Here is a 26,620-nt window from a genome sequence, read left to right on the forward strand (position 1 = left end):
TGAATGACTTTGAATCTGTGTAAAACACACACTGGACCAGCAGTAGGCTATTCACCCAAATATTGATCCAACTGGCCTAACAGAGTTGTCTGCACAAACAGTTTCTTATTGGAGAATGTTGCTAATTTGTTTAGTTTGCTAGCTCCCAGCATGCACTGCAGTCTGTGAATAAATTATGCAGCTGGTGTTATATGATTTTTTTTCTCTCTGTTTGCAGGCTTTATTTATGCTGCTGTTATTTTTGAAACCACTGTTTAGTGTTTTTCTTGTGTGCTTTATTTCTTGTTTTCTCGCATTTTAATTTCAGAGATAGCTCCCCCCAAAATGAAAATTATCATAATTTGCACACCCTATTGTTGTTCCAGACCTGAATGACTTTCTTTCTCTATTCTGAGAGATATTCTTTTTGTTTTGTTTTGTTTTGTTTTTGTCATTCGTAGAAGTCCGTATAGTCCAAATCACTGTTTGATTGCCAAGATTCTTCTAAACTTCTCTTTTTTTTTTGTCATACTCAGAAGAAAGAAAGTCATACAGGTTTGGAATGACATGAAAGGTGAGAATAACAGATTTTTTTCCCGTGAACTATCCCTTTAAAGTTGTTTGTGCTTTCGACTTATAAAGTAAAATAATTAAGCTGTTACTTGAAAAAAAGGTGCTAAATAATACAATTAATTTGAATTAAATTAGCTCTTTAGGATTCCTAATAAAATTCATAAAGTTAGTTCAGTATTCTCTCTTTCTTTCTTATTTATATATATATATATTTTCTTTTTTCTTTCTTTGCCCCCTAAGATCCCAAGACCACTCACTTCAAAAAAGCATCAAGTTTATCCCAATGGGCAATGGAAGTACGAGGCAGCCTCTTCCTGCCTCTGTGCCAACATAATTATTTTTGTCTCTGGGCACAATGCAAAACAACAAAAACAACTGCGGATGGAAGAAGAGTGACATCATTTGACATTTGCCTCGAATGGCTAAGCTATCGCCTGAAGAAAAGAAACCCTCTGCCTCCAAAAAACGGCTTCAACCCCATCTCTCCCTCCCTCTCCGATCCACAGTGATGTGTCCCGCTCGACTCAGGGGAGACAGCAGTGGAGGGGCAAGGGGAGAGAGGGCGCGAGGAAACGCTGAGGAATGTGCTGGAGAAAAGAAGGAGGGCAGTGAACCCTCCAAATGGCAGTGGAAGGGCCCCCTTCTTCTTCTCTCAGTAGACACTTGGAGCTGTCTTTTGTCTCAAGGACCTGAGTCTACAGTGTGTTGTTAGGACAACCAACAGGAACGGACTCCTGACAAAGTACCAAAAGGGGAACCACACACACACACACACACACACAGATTTGGGAAAGCAAAGAGGGAGGGAAGGACAGAGCAAGTGCAGGATGTCCTGGTGAGGTGTTCATTAGAATGAAGGAGCAAGATGGAGGAAGAGTACAGAGCTGCCACAAACACACATTCTCTCTCTCTCTCTCTCTCTCTCTCTCTCTCTCTCTCTCACACACACACACACACACACACACACACACAAATATTTTTCGGCTCTCCCAATGCCTCTCCTGTACTTTACGAAGCAGAAAGAAACTGCTTTCTGGCGGTATTTGAAAAGAGGGTTAAAAAAGGCCCTATTCAGCGGCCGCAGCCCTTTATTAACGCGCGCTTCTGTTACAGATGAGGGGGGGAAATCCCCCGCGCGCACGCAGGTTGGTCTCGTGCTCAGGTATGATGTCCTTTCTGTTCTCGCTGCTCGCCTGCCATTGGTCGTCCTGGCTCCGGGGGAGGGGGCCTGTCGGCACCCCACCCCTCCTCGCGGCGGCCCCCTCGCCTCTGTCTGCGCGAGAGTGAATGGAGGAGCGCACAGCTGCACAACGCTGCTCAAACTGCGAGCGGCTGCCTGCCTGACTGACGCTGCTGTGCCCCGTGAAAGCGGCGCTCTGATTGGACGAGGCGACATCCACCTGCTGGCTCACAGTCGCTACTACCGATACCTATTCGTGGTCATCCGAACTGAGGCACTGGAGCTGGAAACACGGGCATTTGGGTCGGGATGACGTGCTTTAGAATGAGGAATGCTGTTCCGCTAACTTTTCTCATCCGCCGCTTCTGTATCGCAGACTTTATCCCTCCGGAGTCTGGAGCAGTTCATCATCCCTCTCCTGTCAGACTGCTGCGCCATGGCTCTTCTCATCCGGTCACTGATATTATCGATCAAGGGTATCTCTGTCTGACTCACTTATCTCTTACAGGGCAAACTCGAGAAAAATGAGGCTACGTCAAACTTAAAACAGAAAAGCAGGTACTAGTATGGCACGCAAATTTAACATTAAACAAATTTAACAAAATTAGAATTTGTAGCAATTAGAATTTTTTTATTATATTGCTAATACCTTTTTTTATTACTAAATTTATTAATTTAATGGAGAGAAACCTACTGCCTTATTTTACATTTGTTAATTATTATTTTGATAGGTTCTGCTGTAACATATGTATTCCTATAGGCTACTGATTATAATCTATTTAAATTGGTCTCTAGTAATTATTTTTGTATTCCTCACTGTTCCGAGTAACATGTAGTATTCCATTGTCATTGGTAACAAATTACACATTTTTTTTTATTTAAAACCTATTAAGATTCATGTTTCAGATAGCAGCTGTATTTTCAAACTACTTAAATTTGATGGTGGTACGGATCCACCTTTACTAGTTTTAACCACTCATTATATAGTAGGTATCTTTTTTAGTTATCATACAGTAACTATCCCTATGAGACAGTTCAGTATCATGAATTAAATGTTAATTCAGCTTGCCATAGTAGCCCGCCAGTGTGTAGTGAACAGAAGTGTTGCAGGAATGTCACACGGACGTTTCCAGTCGTTTCATCATCATGCGTTGGTCATTCTAATGTCATGTATGACACGGTGACGACTCGCGCCGCTAGTTTTTACGCACCAACCCGCACGTCAGCAGCCGAAGAACACAGCTCGACCTTCATCGCGCTTTATAGTTTTCCTTTTATACCGTTTACCTTGTATGTGATCTATTTTACAAGTTTTTTTCTATGCAGAGTGGCTTGTCGGTTTGTAGCCCGGTCCTCCTGTTGCGCGTTTTTATGTTGGAAAGAAAAGACTCGCCAGCATTTCCCCTTTTACTCTCAGACATCGCAATGCCTGGACAACAGGTGCATGTGCCGGAGATCTGTATTATAAATGTATCGACTATTGCCATTAACCTCAAAATGAATTGGTTTGCCTACATTAACGAAAATGTTAAATATTTAATTCACAAAACGGCGGTATATTCTCACACTTTGGCGTGGACATTTAATTCCCACAGTGGAAATCTAGCGCTATTTTTTTTTTAAGTTTGGGGATGTGACGTTATTTTTGTCGATGTTGAATCGGAAAGATTGTCCTGTAATGGTCACATCGGTAGTGGTGACGACTATTGCATTGCGATAGAAGAGCACGGCAGACTTGTAATACTGTACACGTCCACTAGAGGTCGCGCCACACCATAAAACTGAGGAATTGCGTTTTCTGTGTTAAGAAAAAAAAAAAAAAAAAAAGGATTAGGCTGTGTTATTGTGTGTAAATGCTTGAAAGAGATGTCGCTCGTTGCTCTTTGCCCCGTATGGCTTTTTATTCCTATCTGAGAGTGCTCAGGACTCATATAGGGATGGAAGCCATGCAGGGCTGGGGGACTGTGTCTTCATGGAGACTTGGTGCCAACAGCTTTCTTCATTTGCCAATCATGTGGCACACATACACCTGTCCTGGCATCGGTCTGAGCACAGATGCCCATTGAGTCTGGCTGGCTGCTGGGAGAATATCTGATTCTGGTCTGCCAATCAAGTCCACAGACGGTTCTCTGAAGTCTCACACTGGCGCGCACACACACACACACACACACACACACTGGCTGGACATCTGCTGCCAAGTGACGCTAAAACAGCTGTTTTACACACACACCTAAACACAAGCCCAAACGTTAATGAACTTGACTGAATGAGGTTAATGTCCTATATAATTCAAACTGCATCAGTTTTGAATATAAAGAAGCACACAGTTTTATATTATCACTTCTTTGCAGTGCTATAGATTACAAGTAGGCCCATCACAACACATCATTAATGTGATCATATGTATATATTTAAAATAGCCCACACTTCCCTGTGTCTCCTCATGTGCTCATCAGGCCTCAGATCTTAAACTTAATGGGAAACTGTCAAGTAATAAAAGAATAACTTTACAGTTGTCTATGTGTGTTCATTTATTGATCCATTTAACAGGTTTGTGTTAAAAAAACAACAACCTTTATCACAGTACGAAATGTCTACTCCAATGTGTCCAAATGTTTTACTTCAAAATTTACTTGTAATTTACATTCTCAAAGTGATACATTCTTATTACTGTACTGCAACAACATTTTTTTTAATTAAAATTAGCATTAAATACAGGTTATTATTTTTCACATTACAGTAGGCTACATGATGAGTTGTTTTGCATGACAGTTATTATTATCAACTTATACACACCTACGTGTTTAAATATAAATGATAATTACTATTACCCAAATATTAGTTCAAGCTAATTCTGATTACATTAATAAACAATTATCATATTTAGCTGAATTATTGGTGTAATCAGAACTAGGCTATCATTATCAACTAGGAGGACTAGAACTAGGTAATCATTATCAACCTAAATATATGATCTAATCTAGTCTTATGATATATAATATAATATAATATAATATAATATAATATAATATAATATAATATAATATAATATAATATAATATAATATGTGTTATGATTATCACCTTGCTGACAGCAAAAGAAGCTTGTGCAAGAACGCCTCCTAGCGTTTAAATCCTCACATTACCCAGTCAACTCAGGCGGATATGACGTATGCTCTGATCTCCTGCAGTCAAAGTGCACTCTTTTCGGTGTTATGAAAGGTGGGAAGTGATTGTGTTGGGTAACAGGGGTCTGTAGGTTACATTACATAAGTTAACGTGTAACGCAGGTCTCTCCGTTTCTCTGAATACACCAGAGTTAATTTATCCTGAAACTATCCGCGATCTCTCAGCAGCAGCAGAATGGCAAAGAGAAAAGAGACACAGCAGAAAACCGACACAAAGAAACCGAAGCAGATTGCAAAGAACAGACCAGCATCCAAAACACGAACAACTAAAGGTATCTATACTGCAAAAAATGAACTTCGTCTGGCTGATGATCAAACCTAGAGTCAAAACTAGTCGCTGAGTTAAAATGCAGCTTTGCAGTTGAACAGTCAATGTTAAATGAATGAACTGTAATAGTTCAGATGTAGCGCAGTGGATGCAGACAGCTGCAGTGTGCAGGTGTGCAGAGACCCTCGCTTGAGTTCTCTTGTGTAGCTTGTTCTTAACTGGTGCACTTAAACGAAAACACAAAACAGCCCCTCTCCAGTTCAATGAATGTTCCATCAATGTATGATTTATGAGTGTATGGGGGCGTGTCCAGCGTACATATGTGGGATCAGATGTGTGATTTGGGCACTTTAGAGTGGATTTGAGTACTCTGTCCCAGAGGTCCTCAGACTTTTTAATGACTGACCCCCCAAAAATGTTCTTCCTATTGTGACATAACCCTTTCCTATATATATATATATATATATATATATATATATATGTGTGTGTGTGTGTGTGTGTGTGTGTGTGTGTGTGTGTGTGTGTGTGTGTGTGTATTAGACAATTAATAATAGACAATTTCATATTTTCTTCATATTTTGAATCAGGTTTTTAATTTTAAACATCCATTTTCATTGTAATTTTAGATACATTCTGTATCAGATTTAGGAATTTAGTTGTGTCTTTTTAAGTAGCTGTAGTGGCTAGTAGTTTTAAACAAAAATATATGTAGTTTTCATTTTAATTTCAGTTTTAGTTATTTTAGTACATCAAGTTAAACTTATTTAAACTGAGAAATATTGCCTTGCAACTAGCCAGGAGAGATAAGTTAATATATATCATTTGTTTTATTCCAGTCAATGTTTATATTAATTCTAGTAAATGTATTGTCTTATGGTTTAGTTTTATCGTTTAGTCTTTAACACAGATACAAATTAGAAAAATATTTTGTGTGCATATATATAATACTTTAATATTTTTTATTAAATATTTTATATAAACAGATTATTTTCATTTCCCACTAAACTATATAGAGATTTATTTCATACTGTTGAAAACTGTCAATTGAAAAAAAAACACAATAATAATAATAATGAAAGAGTAATTATTCTACATAAGTGAATGATCTGCTGTCTGCACTGTAGTACATCTTTATTATGCTGTGATCCATGACCTGTTTGTTTGTTTCAGAAAAAAGTATGGTGGACAAAAACAACCGCAAAAACTCCAGGGTGGCATCTCGTGCATCCAGAAAGATCAGAGATTCCTCTGATGAGACAACAAGCAAATACTTCCAGGACAGTGAAGTGAAAACCGAAGAGCCAGAGGAAATGAGTGACCACGGTGAGGAGATGATCCCCATGCTCAGTGAACACTCACCACCATCAAAACAAGTCAAAGAAGACGAGGAAGAGAGTGAGGATGAGGACGACTGGGAGGAAGTGGAAGGTACATAGTGTTTTTGTGAATCATTAGTAATCAGACATGTGTTTAGATTGAGTAACTTTCCTCTGTGCTGTCATGTCTTTTACACTGACTGTGTGGCTGGTTTGAACGGTGTGTTTTCTCAGAAATGACAGAACCGCTGGGTCCCGTGGACTCAGCTGAACTAGCAGTTGTGTCAAAACCTGTGGAGATTGAGATCGAGACTCCAGACATGGTTCGCAAGAGGCAGAGGAAGTGAGTGTTTGTGATCGAGAGTTTAACAAGGGGCAGATTGCCAAGTGATGAAATTCTTTAATGTGGTAAATGCCCACAAGATAGTTGCAGTCGCATTCATGAGAGGAGCGGTGATGGTCAGACAGATAAGAAGGAAAATCATAACACCATGACAACTGTTTCCAGGGAGAAAAGGAAAGCAGAGTTTGAAACCTACCTTCGTCGAATGATGAAACGATTTAACAAGGAACTGCTGGTGGATACCCACAAGGTTTGTGTGTGTGTGTGTGTGTGTTTCTGTTGTAGTTTTTATCTCCAGCAAAATCAGCTATATATATACACATACTAATATTCAAAGGTTTGGGGTCTGTTAAAGTTTTTAGAAGTATTTTATGCTCACCAAGGTTACATTTAATTTAAATCTATACAGATAACATTATTTTATTATTATTACAAATTACAAAATTTAATTAACTCCTGTGAATTTCCAGCAGTCATTGCTCCAGTCTTCATTGTCACATGATCCTTCAGAAATCATTCCTTATTATTTTGTTAAAAACAGCTGTACTCTTTGATATTTTTGTGAAAACTGTGATACGTTTTCGGTATTCTTTGATTAATAGAAAGTCCAAAAGAACAGCATTTTTTTTTAATGGATTTTTCATCATGTGAAGACTTTACTGCCAAATTTTGTAATTACAGATTTTTCTGAATAAAATGAGTCATTTCTATAAAAAGGTCTTGGTGATCCCAAACATTTAAATAATAAAGTATAACAATATCTAAAAATATATTCTATCTGTGTTTATTGCAATAATATGTTATATTCTTCAATCTTAGTTTTTTGGTCATATTTTATTGCTTTTATTGTACTGGTGTTTGATTTCTTATTTACTCTGTCAAACAGGTTCACCTTCTCTGCTTGTTGGCAGGCGGTATATTCCGAAGCAGACTGTGCTGTGAGCCTGACCTGTTGGCTATTGTTTTGTCAATACTGCCTGCCCACTTTACCTCAGTTGCCACAAAACGCATAAACAGTGGCTTCCTGGAGGGGCTTCTCAAATGGTACGCCTGGTTTGTCTTCTTAAATCTATTCCACTTGTTCTGTTAAAGAGATCTTCCACCCAAAAATAAACATTCTGTCAATATTAACTTATCCTCGTGATGTTCCAAAAGTGTATGATATTTTTCTTCTGTGGAATATAAAAGAAGATATTATGAGAAATGCCTCATTATATGTCAATGAAATGGAAGTCACTGGGCTTCACTATTGTTTGGTTACCAACGTTTTTCAAAATATATTCTTTTGTGTTCCAAAGAAAAAAAAATCATCATACAGGTTTGGAACCAGATGAGGGTGAGTATCATGCGGTTCGCAATTTACAAACCACAAAAATGTCTCAAAAGTCAACAATCAATCAAGTATTCCTGTGCTTTATGCAAATGGGGTATTGATGATCTCTTTATTGTGTGTAAATTAATCATTTTTTTGTGGCGTGACCTTGGCCAGGTTTCAAATGACATTCACATTAAACCCTGCCTTACCTGAGGAGAAGGGGGTGGAGTTGAGCGCGGTGCTGGAAAGGCGAATTGGCTGTTTATCAGCCAGGGACCATGAGGAGATGACCTATGTGAGGGAGATCTCACTTACTTTGACAGGCTGCATATATATATATATATATATATATATATATATATATATATATATATATATATATATATATATATATATAACATGAAATATTGTTACACTTTATTGTTACAGTAGTCAAAATTTGAAATGGATCAAAAAAGTTAATCAAGAACACATTTTAGTTTTAGGTTTTAGGACAACTTTGATGAAAGCTTTTGATCCACTTCAAATATTGACTAATATTTTTCAAGAAAGTTTTTTTCAGGACTCAAAAGAAAGTCATTTTTTAAAAAAAATCTAATGCTCCATTGCTGAATAAAACTATTTCTTTAAATAAAATCTTACTGACACCAAACCTTTGAATGGAAGTGTAATGTTTTTCATTTTTAAGTTTGGTTCTGATCTGTGATGTCACTTCCTGTAGCTGTTCTTAATGGTGTTGCGGTCACTGCGACTCTTCTGTCGATTGGTGCTGTCACTGCAACCCCTTCCTCTGAAGCCACCACCTGCTAGCAAGGTGACTTTGGATTATTATTATATACATTTTTCTTTTGTACAAATTCTTGCTTTGTATTTTTAATGGCTTGTGCATGTTTATTGTTTTTAGAACAAGACCACACCTACCAAGAGCTCTCCAGAAAAAGATGAGTCTGAGAAGCCCAAGATATCTCCTGGAACCAAACGCCCATCATCAGCCCATAATGCTGCAGTAAAAGAGGGAAGAGGTGGAAAGAGAAAGAAAACGAAAGAGGAAGGAGGAGAGAAAGAGGCTGCGGCGGTACAGAAACCCAAAAACAGCCGAAGAAGAAGTATAGCTTCAAAAGTGTCATACAAAGAAGTCAGCAGCGAGGAAGAGGAGAAGCAGAGTGAGGAAGACTTTCAACCAACCAATGAGGACGACAGTGAAGACTCTGAAGGGGCTATGAAAGTATGCAGAAAGTCAAAGGTGAAAGGAAAAGGTCGGGCTCCTCGGAGGTCGAGCGAGGTCAAACAAGAGGAGGAAAGTGAAGAGGATGAAGAAGAGGAAGAGAAACCGGTGAAGAAACAACGACGTAAAAGAAAGGAGGAGAAAGGCGCGGATGAGTGGTTGGAGGTTTATTTGGAAAGTACAGGGAAGTGGGTGTGTGTTGATGTGGATCAAGGTGTTGGCCAGCCGCAGCTCTGCTCCCATCAGGCCACTCAGCCAATCACTTACGTGGTGGCTGTTGATGACGAAGGGTACCTGAAAGATCTTAGCAGCAGGTATGACCCCACGTGGCTGACATCATCACGCCGAAGACGGGTCGACTCAGAATGGTGGGAGGAGACCATGGAGCTCTACAAGTCTCCAGATGCTGAAAGAGGACAGAAGGAGGATCGGGAGGTATGTGTGATACAGTTCTCTTCATAAGTTTGGAGTCAGAAATAATACTTTTATTCCGTAAGTACATATTAAACTGATCAAAAGGAAATGGAAAACAAAAGACATTGTCCATGTCACAAAAATATATTTATTTAAATATATATAAATATATTTATTATATTTATATTTATTTTTATGCATCAAAGAATCCTAAACATTATATCAAAGTAATCACAGAATTTGTAACCCGCATGACTGTTTTTAGCATTGATTTTTATGTGTTATTAAGAAATGTTTCGAACACCAAATCAGTATGCTCAGTAAAATTCAGCTTTGCCCTCATATGAATAAATTAAATTTTTTAACGTATTAAAAATGAAAACAGTTATTTTAAATTGTAAATATATTTCACAGTATTACTATTTTTACTTTATTTATCTTTTAATAAATCAAATAAATGCAGCCTTGGTAACCATAATAATTTTTCGTCAACCTACTGACCCTAAACTTTTGAATGATAGTGTAAACATTAATGTATCTATATCACACGTGACGTGTACTGTATGTCTCACCTGTGCTCCTGATCCACAGATGCAGGCAAAGTTATTGGACAAGCCCTTGCCGACATCCGTCTCAGAATACAAGAACCATCCACTTTACGCACTAAAGAGGCACCTGCTAAAATACGAGGCCATCTACCCTTCTACAGCCGCTGTCCTGGGGTACTGCAGAGGAGAGCCAGTCTATTCACGGTAAACTCTTTATACTTTGTATGCTACAAGTGAATATATGGCATCACAACGTTATAATGCACAGCTTTAAAGATGGATGAATATTCCTGTGTAAATCTGCTTTACAAAAACTGTTTGATTTGAAAAAGATATTATAGCAGATAAATCACTAATTATTTTCATGTTATGATAAAAAAAACAGTAAATGGCTGATATTAAACTCTATTCCATTTAATCTCAAGTAATTAAAAATAAAACATTCAAATCTGAAACTAAAACATTTTAAATGATTTAAGTCAATTTAGGCATCATAATATTGAGTACTGTATTGATATTGAGTTTAGGATTTGCTAAAGGTTACATTTAACACATAACTTTTATAGTATTTATTAAGATTATCTAGGTCAGTGTTATTTTAGTATTATTTATGTACTACCATATTATTTATCAATATTTTGGATTATATTTTATTTTTATTGAACATTTTATTTTTTTAGTTTGTTTACATTTTTTATTTAGTCTTTTTTGTTGTTGTTGTTCTTGTAATTTTTGTAGAATTTTAGCACTTAAGTTTAAACTTATTAAATTGAGTTAGTTGCCAAGGCAACATTTCTAAATTTCATTTTAGTTTTTTTAAAGTTAGTTTTATCCAATATTTATATTTTATTACATTTTAGCATTATTTAAATTACAAAAAAAATTCAATACAATAAAAAACCATCCTTAAATCTGAGATGTTTGAACAAATACAAATGCAAGCCATTTGTGTTTATGATGTTATGATTTACTTTCAGAGACTGTGTGCACACGCTTCATTCTAGAGATACCTGGCTGAAGGAAGCAAGAACCGTTCGACTGGGAGAGGAGCCATACAAGGTCTGTTCTGGTCATGATTTAAAATGTTTTTTTCATGTGTATTTGAACTTTTTTTAATAAATGACACGTTTTTTTTAAAGCTGATTTTTTTAAGTTAATGTCTGTCAGATGGTGCTTGGTTTTTCCAACCGTTCTCGTAAAGCCAGGATGATGTCCGAGCAGAAAGATGTCAAAGATCTGCCTCTTTTTGGAGTCTGGCAAACTGAAGAGTACCAGCCTCCGATTGCAGTTGATGGCAAAGTGAGTTCAAATTATTTTCATAAAAATAATAAACTTATTTGCATATTTCCTGGAGTGCTGATCTGAACTTATGTGTTTGTATGTTTCAGATACCACGTAATGAGTTCGGGAACGTGTACATGTTTAAGTCATGCATGTTACCAGTAGGATGTGTTCACCTGCGTTTGCCAAATCTGCACAGAGTGGCTCGAAAACTGAACATAGATTGTGCTACAGCAGTGACGGGTTTTGACTACCATTGTGGATTTGCACATGCAGTGTAAGTTTGAGTACCTTCAGGTGTTTGTGCTAATATGTCCTAACCTGGTGGAATACGATGAAAGCTATCTTTTTCGACGTACACATTTTGTCCAGCCATGACTGTCACATTCCACAGCAGTTTCACATTCAGGCTACGTTTCCACAACAAGGATATAGTCAAAAACTGTATGTTTTTCCCTTGCGTTTTTATAAAGTTTCACGTATACACAACAACGTTTTCAACACAATTTGCGTTTACACATATCAGCGAAAACTGACAAAAATGGCCAAAAAATGGCCTCTTGAGCAGCAACAACAGTACCATGTACTCCGCCGTTGTTGTGTATGTTTGTTCGCGCTTGCCTTTAAAGTCAACACAAACTATGCACGCGTACGACGTCACGTTTTCAAATATTCCCATATTGGGTGTTTACATGGAAACAATAACGGTGCAATTTTCAAAAACTTGCACTTTTAAACCAGTTTTCAAAAATATGAGTTTTCAGTCCCCCAGACACTGTTGTCGTGTAAACGAACAGTCAAAACACATAAGTTTCCCGTTTATGGCTGAAAACGTTTTCTTGTAAAAGGCCCCTCAGTGTTTCTCATTCTGTAAGAAATGACCAGTGCTTGTTCCATTGATGTTATACATAGTAAATAAAACAAGAGTATAATGTGCATAAATAGTGTGCATATAAATGTTTGAAGGTGTGTTCTGTAATTTAATTGGCTCAATATATTTCAGTAACGATGGCTATATCGTCTGTGAAGAACACCAAGAAATCCTAAAAGAAGCTTGGGAAAATGAGCAAGATATCCAGCAAAAGAAAGAACAAGAGGTGTGTGTGGATTTTTTGAAGTTCTTTCTTTGTAAATAATGTTGTTTTTCACAACAGCATCGCCATCTGAAAAACTAAATTTTTACAAAAATGTGTCAACTTTACATAACACTGAAGAAATATTTTGTCTAGAAAATAGTACTTTTGATTTTAGAGTGAACAATTTGCGTTTTGTAAATATTATTGTTGATTCTTTTAACAGAAACGTGAAAAGCGCGTGGTGGCTAACTGGACACTACTGGTCAAAGGCCTGTTGATAAAAGAGAGGCTGAAGCGTCGCTATGGGCAGCAGGGGCTGGCATCAGGGGCGGGGCTTAAGCAAGAAAAAGAAGGCCTGTCCTCAGATGAGGAGGAAGAGGGCGGGGCTCAGACAGCTCCACCCTCTCTGACTAGTTCATGGCCACAGAACAGACAAGAGGAACAAGAGGAAAAGATTGTAAGGCGTGTAACTAAACGAGAGAAACGTGGAGAGCAGAAACATCTCTTCCCTTTTGAAAAAGTTTGACTAAATCGGACCTTTATTATTTCACATTTCTTATCCTCCTTTTAAATGTTTTTCTGCATTTATAAGCATGTATTGTCTTTGTATCTCTTAGATCTACATCACTGTACCCAACATTTTATAACTGCAATAGCTCCATGTGCAGGGAATTTTGAAAATATCAAGCATTTATGTTTTCAGAATGTACATTTGTTTTTGTATCAAAATACATATTTTTTATAGAACATGCTATTGAAAAAAAAAAACCATGCAAATAAACAACTGGTTTGCTGGAGTTTTTGTGTCTGTCAACTATGAGATCCAGAAAGTCATTCACTCTTTCTAAGTGGTACCTGGAGTTCTGGTCAGTCACAGAAAAGTACTTTTGGCAATGAATTGGAAAACAGCAGCACATCATTCATGATTTTTAAATGGTCTTGAAGTTTCATGCAACTTTAGTGAGTAATAGTGCAATGAAAGAGAAAGAACGATAGATCTTCTCATCCAAATCGTGATGTACATCAGGGTCTAATGGGCTGGTTGCGGATCTATCCAGCAATTGATGATTGGATTTTGAATCACTGACATCCATCTAAAACATCCATTAAAAAAAAAGGGGGAAAAAAATGCTTGCAAAGCATTAAATACCCAAATAGTTAATTTCCTGGATTTACATTTCCTATTGAAACAGGAAGTTTGAGTAAATTATTTGTAGCAGAAATGCTACTTTTACATTTTCTGACCATGATATTACAGAAGGAGTACTGTATGGAATTCAATCTTTGAGCAGGTCATATTGAAGGCCAAATCCCTTTTTTATATATTAAAAAGCTTATAGGCTTTAATTCCATCATAGCAAAGAATCTCCATGTTCAAATATGCGTGTAGTGTACATCCAAAAGGCACTTTGACTTTATATACATATATGTGCCAAAAGTTATTTTTCTTAACTTAAGTCTGAAATACACAAAATAACACATTTTAATTATTACTTTATATTCCGTTTTTGTTTTTATCTTTATTCGATAAAGGTTTTTAGACCATGAACTTCTTTTTTTTTTTTGCCTTTGTTTTGTTGACCTACATTTGCACGAGCGTTCGAGTATGTATGTCAGTTTTGAGTATAAGAGATTGTGTGTGTGTTTGTGGGGCACCTCCTCACTAACGGAGCTGAAAACCATAGACAGTAAATGAAAAATAGACACAAAAAAAAACAGCCTCGCGCTCGGACACGGAAGTGACGCCGCTCTAGAATCCCCCCGTACTTCCGATCTTCAGCTCTGCTAAGACTTATCTAAGCGAACTGCTTGGATCTTTGTCCCAATATCTCTCTTCAGCCTGTCTCGAAGTGTGGCCTGTGTCGGTCCGGGAGGTGAGTAATTTCAGTATGTTGGGTGCGACGGGGGGCTTTGAACGATCAGAGCAGCGGCTTTGGCGAGCGAACCAAAACGGCCTTGTTTACATACGAATCCCCGAGCTGGAGTGCGCGCTGGCGGATGATTGCAAATAAAGCCCTTAAAGCAGACACCAAAATACCCCTTGCATTCACTCAAACAAGTTTAGTTGGACTATGTGCACTTTAAACTGCGGGATATGCGTAGTGAAACGATAGATGTTCCGAGGGATAAAGCGGGAAAGAGAGACTCTGCGCATCGATCGCGCTGCTGTAACGTACATATGTGCTGCTGATCTAGAGAGGAGCAACAGCTGCTGCGGTCCGATTCACACGGAGTAAACAAAGCAGAACCAGCACTGTCAGTACCGTGAGTCTGCAGTCCTTGATCAACCCTACGCACTTAAACCATGATCCGTGACCCAGCTGAGCGTGATATTATGCACGGCACTCTAAGTCGTGCTCTTTTTATAGCCCTGCTGGAATGCTAGGGATAGACGGTGCGCGAACGCGTTGGACCTTCAGGTCGTCCCATGACTGTGGGGGTCCGAACCGGACTGGATGGTTGCACCAAATGTTTATTCGATTGAATTGGTGACTGTCATCACATCAGCAGGAGCTCTGATCTCTGTGATCATCAGGCGCGCGGTCACGCGGCCTCACCTGCTCCTGCTGTCCGGTTGGACTGTCATTACACCTTGTAACGTTAATCCGTTAAAACGGAACGCTAAGCCGCTCTGCATGTGAGGTTATGATTGTCTTTCGCTCAAAGAGATGCTTGGCCGCTAGTAAAACCGAGACAAACATCTACAAGTACAACCTTCAGAGAGTTTTTCAAGGTGTATTGATCTGTAAATACTGGACTGGAGCAGCTCCTCGATGATTGGGTCAAGCTCAGCGAGTGTCACTGAAGTAACGTAACACTAACGTACACTAGCAAGGCCGCTTTCACCAGGTGTATGATCCGTCTGGAAATAAATTAAAGAGTTTGAAAACCGCTACCCACTTATTATTATAGAGTACAACAGACCTGAAATAAAATCCCATTATGTTTTTTGAAGAGAGAATGAATTTTGAACAATAATTTTTCTTTTAAATTTAATTAAAGACAAGATCTGCAGTGAGGTTGTAAATTAAAAGTATATTGTTTTGTTGAAGCCGTCTGACCACAATATATATATATATATATATATATATATATATATATATATATATATATATATATATATATACTGTTAATAATCATATCTAACAATAGAATTCCTGATGAAAATCTACATGAAGAATCTCCACCAATCAGAGACTTTTCACAAGTTCCAAATACAGTAGTCTTTCTTCTCACATATTGTAATCATTTAAACTCAAATCAATATTTTGTGTCTATTCATATATTTATTAAAGAGCTGTGTAATTAGTAGGAAAGGTAGAGTCATCATCTCAAAATAAATTCCTTCATGATGGTCCATTTTTAAAATGGAAAATAAGAATTGTAGCTTTGTAAAGTAATGTATAGACAATTTATATTTGTCAACAACTAATTTTGAGTATAAGCTTTTAGGCTAAATATCCTTTAAAATAATGAAATACACAATCTCACAACGTATGAAGGACTGATACCAACTAATGTGTTTTTCTTCTCTCTTTCAGTATTTTTTTCTCTGTCTGAACTCATCCCTTGCTCCGGTTCCTCATGAGTGACGGGGAGTGTGATTTCTTCTGCTTTTTTCGGTGCTGCTAAAAGCCAAAGGGCCCCCTGGGATTCTCGGAACAGTTGGGGGCGGAGAGGAGCAGCTCAGTAGCTGCTGATTGGTGGAGAGCAACTTTCAGTCAGGGAACCGTCTGGCCCAGAGGGCTATGTCTGTGGATATGAGTAGCCAAGCCTCAGACAGTAACGAGGAAATCGAAGATGACGAAGACGCCGGAGAGGGTGACATCCCTGATTATTATGATGGAATTGATGATGACGTGGCGATAGAAGAACCGTTTGACCCAGAAGAATACCAATTCAATTGCTTGACGTACAGGGAGAGCCAGAGGGTACTAACAGAACAAGTCAACAATGTAGCTAGTGCCCTAAAGGTGAGGGACCGAATGAGTGACAACGTTTAGCAGATTAATTATTGGCTGACAATATTTAGCTGTGTATTTGTGTATCTTTTCAAACTATAAACTGTTCAGACAGTTCATGGAGTTTATAGAAGGGAGTCACTTGCGCTTCAGCCTGGTTGGTGCTCACAGAACAGGACACAATATTCAAGAGAGGAAAACCAAGGTCTAGCTCGGACCAAGGAAACAGAACCGGAGCACACAACGTTTTTAATAATTTATTAATAAAAACCGACTAATGTTTCGACGCTCATGCATCGCCTTCTTCTTCGGACTCTGAAGAAGATGAATGAGCATCGAAACGTCAGTCGGTTTTTATTAATAAATTATTAAAAACGTTGTGTGCTCCGGTTCTGTTTCCTTGATCCGAGCTAGACCTTGGTTTTCCTCTCTTGAGTTCATGGAGTTTAGTCTGTCAGTACAGAGAGATGTTTTTTTCTCCCTCAGGTGTCACCAGCTGTAGCCAAACTGGTCCTTGTACATTTTCACTGGCAAGTGTCACAAATACTCGAAAGGTAATTAAATACAGCACACACAAACAAAATCTGTATACTTTTATGGGTAGTTACCGTGAAGCGGTAAATAGTTTCAGTGGTGTGATATGCTATACGTCCTTTAAAATGATTTAAATGTTTTTGTATTTCTTGTGTAATAACTCATGAAATCTGAGAGACTACTGTTCAAACGTGTGGGGTCAGTAAGAGATTTTATTTATTATTATTTAAGAAATAATGCTTTCAGCTAGGACGCATAAAGATGATCAAAAGTGACAGCAAAGACTTATAAGGTTGCAAAAGATTTGTTACAAATAAATTCTATCCTTTTCAACTTTGTTCATCCAAAAATACTCAAAGTATAAGAGTTTGCTCAAATTTTTTTTTTTCATAATTTATAATATTTTTCTTGTGCAGCAATTAGCATATTAGAATGATCTCTGAAGGATAATGTGACACTGAAGACTGGAGTAATGAAGCTGCTGAAAATTCAGCTTTCCTATCACAGGAATAAATCATATCAGAGAAAAAGGTTATTTTAATATTGTATCTAACTATGAAATATTACGGTTTTCACTGTATTTTGATCAAATAAACGCAGCCTTTATGAGCATAAGAGATTTCTTTCAAAAAACAATAACATAATATTTTACTGACTCCAAACTTTTGAACATTAGTGTGCATGTTATCCATCACTGCAGGGATTCTCAAATCAACTGCAAAAAGTTTAAAAGAATCACAAAAAAATAAAAACAAAATATTCATTGCATTCATATAATGTTTAACCTAAAATCCTGATGTTACTTCTGTCTTTGTTAATATTTTTTCTGTATTTGAAGGTGTAAGTCCAATTCCTCTCAGTTGCTATGTGAAGCCCATGCTCAGCCCACAAGCATCTGCCGATCTCTCACTGTGAGTTCCTGTAATGTTCCCTCATTTAATCTTTTACATAGTTATTTGAAGTAAAATTAAATGGATATATTTTTATTTATTTTAATCAAGGCAATTAAAAATGTTCCCATCATGAAATCTGTTCTTTGATAAATTGCAGATGGCATGGAGTATGGTGTACATGCAGTGTAGTCAATAAAGGGGTTATTTTATGATAATTACAAGCTGACTATACTTTAGTCTGCATCTTACACAGCTATTTGCCACATCAATGATGGACTTGAAATATTGATTCAGATTTAATTATTTTATTATGTGACAAAGTGGAACAGTGATTTGAAAGGCATGAAACCAACATAGCTGTGAGAAAGAGAAAAACCTGTTTGCCTGGGACAACCGTTCATTATTCCGTTAATGATCATTACTGCACTTCCTTCTCTTGACATGTATGTGCGTGTGTCTTCAGGCCGGGACGTCACAGCAGTGTGGGGTGTGTCTGCAGCTGGTCCGGAGAGACACTCTCCTCTCTCTACCCTGTCAGCACTCCTTCTGCAAGGCATGCTGGGAGCAGCACTGCACTGTACTTGTCAAAGATGGCGTGGGAGTTGGTGAGTGCACACACACACACTGAGTGCATTAAGACTGTGTGCAGTACAGTGTGTGTTGCTGATTAGAGTGAGCTTGTTATCTGATCTCCTCTGTGGATTGTGTTTGTCTGTAGAGATCTCCTGCATGGCGCAGGACTGCTCTCTTCGCATGCCAGATGATTTTGTTCTTCCTCTGCTGCCCAGCGAGGAACTGAAAGACAAATACAGACGCTACCTCTTCAGGGATTGTGTGGAGGTGTTTTTCTGTCAAGGGATGCACAATATGTGTTTTCCTTATAAGTTATCTGCCATTATTACAGCTTTTATAAAACATTTTATTATATTAGATAATTATTACACACAGTGGTTCAGTTGTTGGGTCTAAAGAAATTAGTACTTTTATTGAGCAAGGGTTAAATTAAGTTGATCAAAAATGGTCAGTTCTTACATAAAACAACTATTTCAGATTAATCCTGTTCTCAGCATTCTATTTGTGAAAAAATCTAAACAGAAATATTAAAATGATGTTCATCATGTGGCACTTAAGACTGATTTAATGGCTGCTGAAAGATTCAGCTTAAAATTACATTTAAAAATTTATTAAAATGGAAAGCAGTTATTTAAAATGCTAATAATATTTCACATGATTACTGTTTTACTGTATTTGATTAAATAAATGCAACCTTGATGTGCATAAGAAGCCTCTTTCAAAATATTACAAATTTTACCAAACCCAAACTTTTAAACAGTAATGTGTAATACATTCTAATATTTTTGCTGCCTAAAATAACTTAAAACATTTAATTTAACATTATTATTTTTAGATGTATTTATTAAATTGTATCATAAAGGTATTTATTAAATGTTAAGTTCTTTATTTCGTTTCATTTCATTTAAATATTTTTATTGTTTTTTTTTGTTTGGCCATAACATTAAAATTGGTATCTGGCAGAATTCTAATATCAGTACATCTCCAGCTTTGACACATTGTAGAACAAACATCTCTGTGATTGCTCTTAACCTGCTCATGTATCTGTGTGTCTCCAGAGTCATTTCCAGCTGCAGTTGTGTCCTGGTGCCGACTGTCCAATAGTTATACAGGTGCAGAAACCTCGAGCTCGTAGAGTCCAATGCAGCCTCTGCGAAGAAGTCTTCTGGTATTACACACAATTACACTTGCGCACACACCACTCAATTCATGGCGTGATACATGTGTTTGGATTAACTGTGTCTGTCTGTCTTCAGTTTTAAGTGCAGACAGATGTACCACGCACCCACAGATTGTGCTACCATCCGCAAATGGCTGACCAAATGTGCAGATGACTCCGAAACAGCCAACTACATCAGTGCACACACTAAAGACGTAAGGAAGCACACACAGATACATTTAAAGTCACATTAAATATATATCTTAGGTGTACATTTATTTTGATAATAAAGATATTAATATCGTTATGTTTTGATTTTGTACCCACAGTGCCCTAAGTGCAATATCTGCATTGAGAAGAATGGAGGGTGCAACCACATGGTGAGTAGTATGCACATTCTTTTTCATTCATCAAACTTTTATGGGCACTCAATATATTACCCAGAATGTCAGAGTGAGAGTACTACTTGAATAGCTTATTTGTTAACTTTTATTTGTTACGTTTCCCAAAAGCATCGTAAGCTTAAGTACATCGTAGACCCATTGAAATCAGCTCCCTCCAAAGATTTTCTATAGGATTGAGGTCTGGAGGCTGTTTAGGCCACTCCATGACCTTCGTGTGCTTCTCCTCTCTTTGGTTGTGTTGGCCGTATGTTTTGAGTCATTGTAATCCTTGAAGACTTATCCATGACCGATCTTCAGTGTTCTGGCTGAGGGAAGAAGGTTCTCGTTCAAGATTTTACAGTACATGGTCCTGTCCTTTTGCCCCTCGATGCAGTCAAATCGCGAAACAGCCCCAAAGTATAATGTTTCCACCTCCATGCTTGGTGTTCTTGGGGTCATAGTCAGCATTTCTTTCCATCCAAACATGGCAAAAAAGCTTAATTTTGGTCTCATCTGACCGAAGCACATTCTCCCAAGCTTTCTCTGAATCATTTAGATGCTCATTGGCAAACTTTTAAATGGGCCTGTACATATGCCTTCTTGAGCAGGGGGACCTTGCGAGTGCAAGTCCATTGTTTTCAGTCCACTGGGGCATAGTGTGTTACTTATGTTTTGCTTGGTGACTGTGGTCCCAACTGCCTTAAGATCATTAACAAGCTCCTTCCGTGTAGTTCTGGGCTGATCCCTCACCTTTCTCATGATCAGTCTTACCCCATGAGGCAAGATCTTGCACTGAGCTCCAGACAGAGGCCGATTGATGGTTATTTTGTATTTCTTCCATTTCCTAATAATCACACCAACAGTTGTCTCCTCCTTACCAAGCTTCTTGCTGATGGTCTTGTTGCCAATTCCAGCTTTGTGCAGCTCTACAATCTTGTCTCTGACATCCTTTGACAGCCCATGGTGGTGGCAGAGGTTGGAATGGAAGATACAGATTGTGTGGACGGGTGTCTTGTACACCTAATGAGCTGACATTAGGAGTAACTTGTTAAAGTGGCAGGACTAATCTGTGTTCCACATGGGCACATAACCAGTCTGTGGGAGCCAGAATTCTTGCTGGTTGGTAGGGAATCAAATACTTATTTCACTCACTGAAATGCAAATCAATCACTAACCTTTATATAATGTTTTTTTTTTTCTCAATTTGTTGGGTCGGTGTTCTGTCTCTACCCATTAAAATAAACCTATGATCAAAATTACAGATCCTTAATTTCTTTGTAAGTGGGCAGACTTACAAAATCAGCAGGGGATCAAATAAATGTTTTCCTTACTCAGGGTGTCCGCGGGGTTTTAAAAAGTATTAAAAAGTGATAAATCAAAATGGTCAAATTTAAGGCCATTAAAAGTGTTAAATTTGGTCTCAGAGGTATTATTTTTTTCCAAATTAGGTATTATTTTTTCCAGACTATCAGGTGTCTTATTCTGATTGAAATTCTATCTGCGTTCGTGTTAGTTCGTTTATATGGGCTTTAGCATATCTGGGCACATAATCAAAGATCTTCCGTCTCCGTCTCATGCTGACGTCATATTCAGTGGTCGTTCGGCATCATCTCAGAACACTGCGCGCTCAACAGAAGTGGCTGGCTTACGTTTTATTTTAGACTTGCTTCAAGGCATATCTTCAATGACTGGACAACCATCGTCGTCTTCTTGGACAAATGCAAGTTTTCTAATAGCTGGGTTAACGACCGGTAGTACCGAGGTCCCGTTCAAACCCGGTTCTTGACGCATACAACGCTATGATTTCCGCGAAGCAGAAAACGAGTACGGAATCTCAAAATCCACTCATGTAAATGAAACTTACATTTTAATATGGACAGTCATGGAATTTGTGAAAGCATAAATTAATCAAATCAAATCTCCATATGGACCAGTATCTGTAAATGTTAAGCCGCAAAAGTTGTTTGAAATATGAATCTGTGTTCTGCGCGTCTCTGTGTGAATTAATGAATGACAGAGACGTGCAGGTTTATTTACTACATAGACTGAAGCGCATGACGCTTGCATTAATTTCAGCATCTGTTGTATTCTCCTGTCAAAATAATCGAGTTAATTTAGAATTATTCATATTCACTTTCGAAAAAGCAGAAGACATACCGGTTTCTCCGGTAGTGGGCGGAGCTAATGGGCAAATAGAAATTTCAAAATGACAAATTGACAATGCATTCATTAGGTCTAAAAGAAAATTTTTACATAAGGGCATTGTGCTAGAAATATTACTATTATTAATAAAATGTATGTGATACTGCTACCACTGTTGCAAAAAAATAAAAAACTTTATTTAAAAAAAAAATAAATGTCAATATTTCTCCCATGTTTTAATTTTAATAGCAAATCCCCTTTATTTACCAAACATAAAATGTGTTTAAATTTGATAAATTAAAAGACAAATTAAATTTGGGTGAAACTTGTTTACTGTTTTTCATAATTATATAACTTGTAGAAAAACTTTAAACACAATTCTAAATAAGTATAAAGAATGGCATTGGTTTTATTTTTAGTGCTAAAAAGTTATTTTTTTTTTATTACCAAATTTTTGTGTTTTGCTTTGTTACCGAAATTGGTACCGAGAATCGTGGATTTTCACTGGTATCGGTACCGAATACTGAAATATTGGTACCGTGACAACACTAACAGGCAGGCTTATTGTTCGGTCTATCCATTTTCTCCATTGCACATTTTATGGTATTTGATTTATTTTTATTTACTAAGTGAAATAAATGTGCAATATGCTGTCAACATCAGTCTCTAAATCTATTATTTTTTGTATGTTATATATGTCAAAATCTGTGTAAATAATAGAAAGGTCGCTGATTAACACTTGCAATTCAGTGTCGTGATGGTTTTAAAAAATATTCTGAAGGTAGTGAAAAAGGTATTAAAAAGTAGTAAATTTAACTTAAGGATTGCTGTATATACCCTGTTACTGTACAATCAACTTAAGCTTCGTTGCTTTTGGGAAACGCAAGATTTATACTGCTGTTCAAAATTTTGAGGCCAGTAAGAAGTTTGTGTTTTTTATAATGTCTTGAATGCTCACCAAAGTTATATAAAAAGTTATAACTTTAACTGTTTTCTGTTTTAAAATGTGAATTATTCCTGTACTAGCAAAGCTGAATCTCCAGCAGCCATTACTCAAGTCTTCAGTGTCACATGATTCTTCAGAAATCATTATGATATGCTGATTTGTGCTTATGAAACATTTTTTATTATTATTAATGTTGAAAACAGTTAAGCTGCTTAATATTCTTCTGAAATCTATTACAATAATTTTTTTTCAATGTTCTTTGATGAATTGAATGTTTTAAAAATGTATTTGTAAATATAAATCCTTTATACAATTACAAATGTCTTTACTGTCACTTTTGATCAGTTTAATACTTTACAACAATTTACAATTGCTTCCATTGTCCTCATTTGTAAGTTGTTTTGGATAAAAGTGTCTGCTAAATGAGTAAATGTAAATGTAATGCATCCTATCTGTATTAATTTCTTCTAGAAAAAAAGTTGAACAATAGTGTATGTTAAAAATAGTAAAAAAAAAATAAAAAAAAAAAATTAATCAAGATTCATGTTTTAACTGAAAATATATTTTTTCTCTCTCTCTCTTTGCAGCAATGTTCAAAGTGTAAACATGGTATGTTTTTTCCCGGTGGTTTTTGGTTAAAAAAATTACATCAAATCCCTCTTAATTGTAATGACATTGTTATGGCTGTGTGTAGATTTCTGCTGGATGTGTCTGGGAGATTGGAAGACTCATGGCAGTGAGTACTACGAGTGCAGTCGTTACAAAGAGAATCCTGACATAGTGAATCAGAGTCAGCAGGCCCAGGCCAGAGAGGCCCTCAAAAAATACCTGTTCTACTTTGAGAGGGTGAGACAAAAATTATGAATTGATAAATAAATCTCTTTTGGAAAAAGCAATGAACCGAGTGAGCTTAGTAGTGATCCTGAGAAGTAGGTTGTTCCAAAAAGTAGGCAGTAACATTATAGTTAACTTATTCAAAGTATTAATAAAAATATCTAATTCCATTTGTATGGTGGTTGTCTAGTCGCTGCCTATATGGTGTTCTTTTTCAGTTAGGATGTTGCCTATATGGCGACAATACAACTCACTAGATTTGAAACTGAGTTATTATCTCATTGGGTTTATCAGTTGGCATTAGTGGAAATGCATTGGCATGATTCAAATCATACTTATCTGACCTTCATCACAGCAGTGAATAAAGAGTTATCATATCGATCACAAGTGCAGTATGGAGTACCACAAGGCTCAGTACTGAGGCCGCATTGCTTTTCACAGTTAACATGTTACCCCTGAGAGATATCATCATAAAACATGGTGTTGACTTCAACTGTTGTGCTGATAATACACATTTCTAGATTTCTTCACGGCCTTATGAAATGCATCAATTTGAAGTTGCAGTTTTCATATTAAAAACAGCATTGACACGTAATTGTTGGATACATAATCTGTACATTATGTGTGTGTCCAGTGGGAGAACCACAATAAGAGCATGCAACTGGAGGCACAGACATACCAGCGGATCCAGGAGAAGATTCAGGAGCGAGTTATGAATAACCTGGGCACCTGGATTGACTGGCAGTACCTGCAGAATGCTGCCAAGCTACTAGCCAAGGTACAGGCAGAATTCAGCTGCAATCCACAGTAGATCTCCTGAGGGTTGCTTATGTGTAAGGCTACACAGTTTACAAATGTGTAATTTATATATCAATATGGCTTTGAAAAAAAAAAAAAAAAACAATACTTGAAAGTAAAACTATATAAACTTCTGGTACTATTTATGGCTGTCTTATTTTTTACATTTTCAAACATTAAACACTCAAGCTTTTATTTTGGTGGAAAATTTTAGGGGAATCTTAAAGCCTCTTTTTTTCATAGCTGCCAGTTTATAAGCACTTTGTTATAAATTTGGGAAAATGTTTGCCGCATGTTGCATTCCCAAATGCAAGTTAATCGAGCAAAACTTAGCAGATTCAGAGATGGAGTTTGTGTGATTCAAAGCTGCATTTACTGTGAAACAAACTGAAAACACTACTCAAGTCAAACGACAGTGTCATGCTTCACTCTGAAACAATCAGAGTATATATTTGTTTAATTAAATCATTGCCTTTGCGACTTGATAATTGACATAAGACATAATGCAATTCTTGATATTTTGATTTATCTTGCAGCTATATTCTGCAGGCACAAATGTTGATGCATAAGGGTCTGTGTTTCCACACGCTTACTTTGTCTGTTTGCTCTCTCCATAGTGTCGTTACACACTGCAGTACACTTATCCTTATGCCTACTACATGGAGTCTGGACCCCGCAAAAAATTGGTAAGCTATTGCATTAAATATGTGAATCTTTCACTGAAAGTCAAATATCTCTTTGAGATCAGTATTTGGTAATGGGATAAATTTCTTTTTTATTCTCTGTAGTTTGAGTATCAGCAAGCACAGCTGGAGGCGGAGATCGAGAACTTGTCATGGAAAGTGGAGAGAGCAGACAGTTATGAGAGAGGAGAGCCGAGCGCTAATGATAGAGGGGTGAGAGATGATACAAAAACAAGAGGAAGTTGTGAACATGGACACTGGAGTTAAAAAACCCCAAAACTTAACAAAAAGCGTTTTTATTTTTTCTCTTCTCTTCTCGCACTCTCTCTCTCTCTCTCTCTATAGGATCTGGAGAATCAGATGCACATCGCTGAGCAGAAGAGACGGACGCTGCTGAAGGATTTCCACGACACCTAAACATCTGTCCATCAAATCCACATGAAGCTCACTCTTATCTCCACTGTCTTGGTCCATTCTCTCCAAAGATACCCCTCCACTTTTTTTTGTCAAAACTCTACTCTAAATCTTATAACAGTTTGTCCATCTCCTTTCTGTCTTTCACATTTATAGCATCTTCAAACCATTTTTCCCTTTTGTTCATTCTTCCCTTCATCAGTGCCAGTTCGTCAGTTTTTTGCTTTCTAATCTTTATTTGGTGGATTTTGTTTGAGAAAGCCATGATTATGTCCAAGGATTCACACATGCAAACATTGCATTCTCACATCCCCATGTCAGCTGACTTTACACATGCACGCACACACACACAAAACACTCCACCAAAACAGTCTAACCCCCCCCCCCCCCCCATCATTGCTACCGCCATAACTTCTGCCGCCATTCCTTCTCACTCTTGCTTTCTTCTCATGTTTTTTTCTTGGAAATGGCTGTTGATAGTTAGATCATTGAAAAAAAAAAAAACTGAAAACTGAAAAAAAAGATGAAAAAATGATGCTGTAATTTTCAACGGTTGTACAGAAATAGTTACTGAGAGAAAGTTTTTAAACCAGA

General features: G+C 37.3%; 2 protein-coding genes across 2 annotated transcripts; both read left to right on the forward strand.

The window, feature by feature from the left end:
* The first annotated feature begins 4,909 nt into the window (after positions 1 to 4,909).
* xpc (xeroderma pigmentosum, complementation group C) lies at positions 4,910 to 13,502 on the forward strand. The gene is made up of 14 exons (XM_052564369.1): positions 4,910 to 5,191; positions 6,358 to 6,615; positions 6,738 to 6,846; positions 7,012 to 7,096; positions 7,733 to 7,890; positions 8,336 to 8,456; positions 8,883 to 8,975; positions 9,066 to 9,821; positions 10,392 to 10,552; positions 11,326 to 11,407; positions 11,516 to 11,647; positions 11,737 to 11,906; positions 12,633 to 12,726; positions 12,929 to 13,502. Exons 1-14 carry the CDS (start codon positions 5,095 to 5,097, stop codon positions 13,229 to 13,231), a joined length of 2,619 nt encoding a protein of 872 aa, XP_052420329.1. The 5' UTR covers positions 4,910 to 5,094; the 3' UTR covers positions 13,232 to 13,502.
* Positions 13,503 to 14,414: 912 nt separating this feature from the next.
* Positions 14,415 to 26,620, forward strand: arih2 (ariadne homolog 2 (Drosophila)). The gene is made up of 15 exons (XM_052563763.1): positions 14,415 to 14,579; positions 16,248 to 16,679; positions 17,154 to 17,221; positions 18,040 to 18,112; positions 18,558 to 18,699; positions 18,813 to 18,934; positions 19,726 to 19,835; positions 19,924 to 20,041; positions 20,156 to 20,206; positions 23,885 to 23,906; positions 23,992 to 24,143; positions 24,766 to 24,909; positions 25,547 to 25,615; positions 25,718 to 25,825; positions 25,958 to 26,620. The coding sequence occupies exons 2-15, from the start codon at positions 16,455 to 16,457 to the stop codon at positions 26,027 to 26,029; spliced, it is 1,476 nt and encodes a 491-aa protein (XP_052419723.1). The 5' UTR covers positions 14,415 to 14,579; positions 16,248 to 16,454; the 3' UTR covers positions 26,030 to 26,620.

This window comes from Carassius gibelio, chromosome B8 (genome assembly GCF_023724105.1).
Source record: "Carassius gibelio isolate Cgi1373 ecotype wild population from Czech Republic chromosome B8, carGib1.2-hapl.c, whole genome shotgun sequence".
Taxonomy (NCBI): domain Eukaryota; kingdom Metazoa; phylum Chordata; class Actinopteri; order Cypriniformes; family Cyprinidae; genus Carassius; species Carassius gibelio.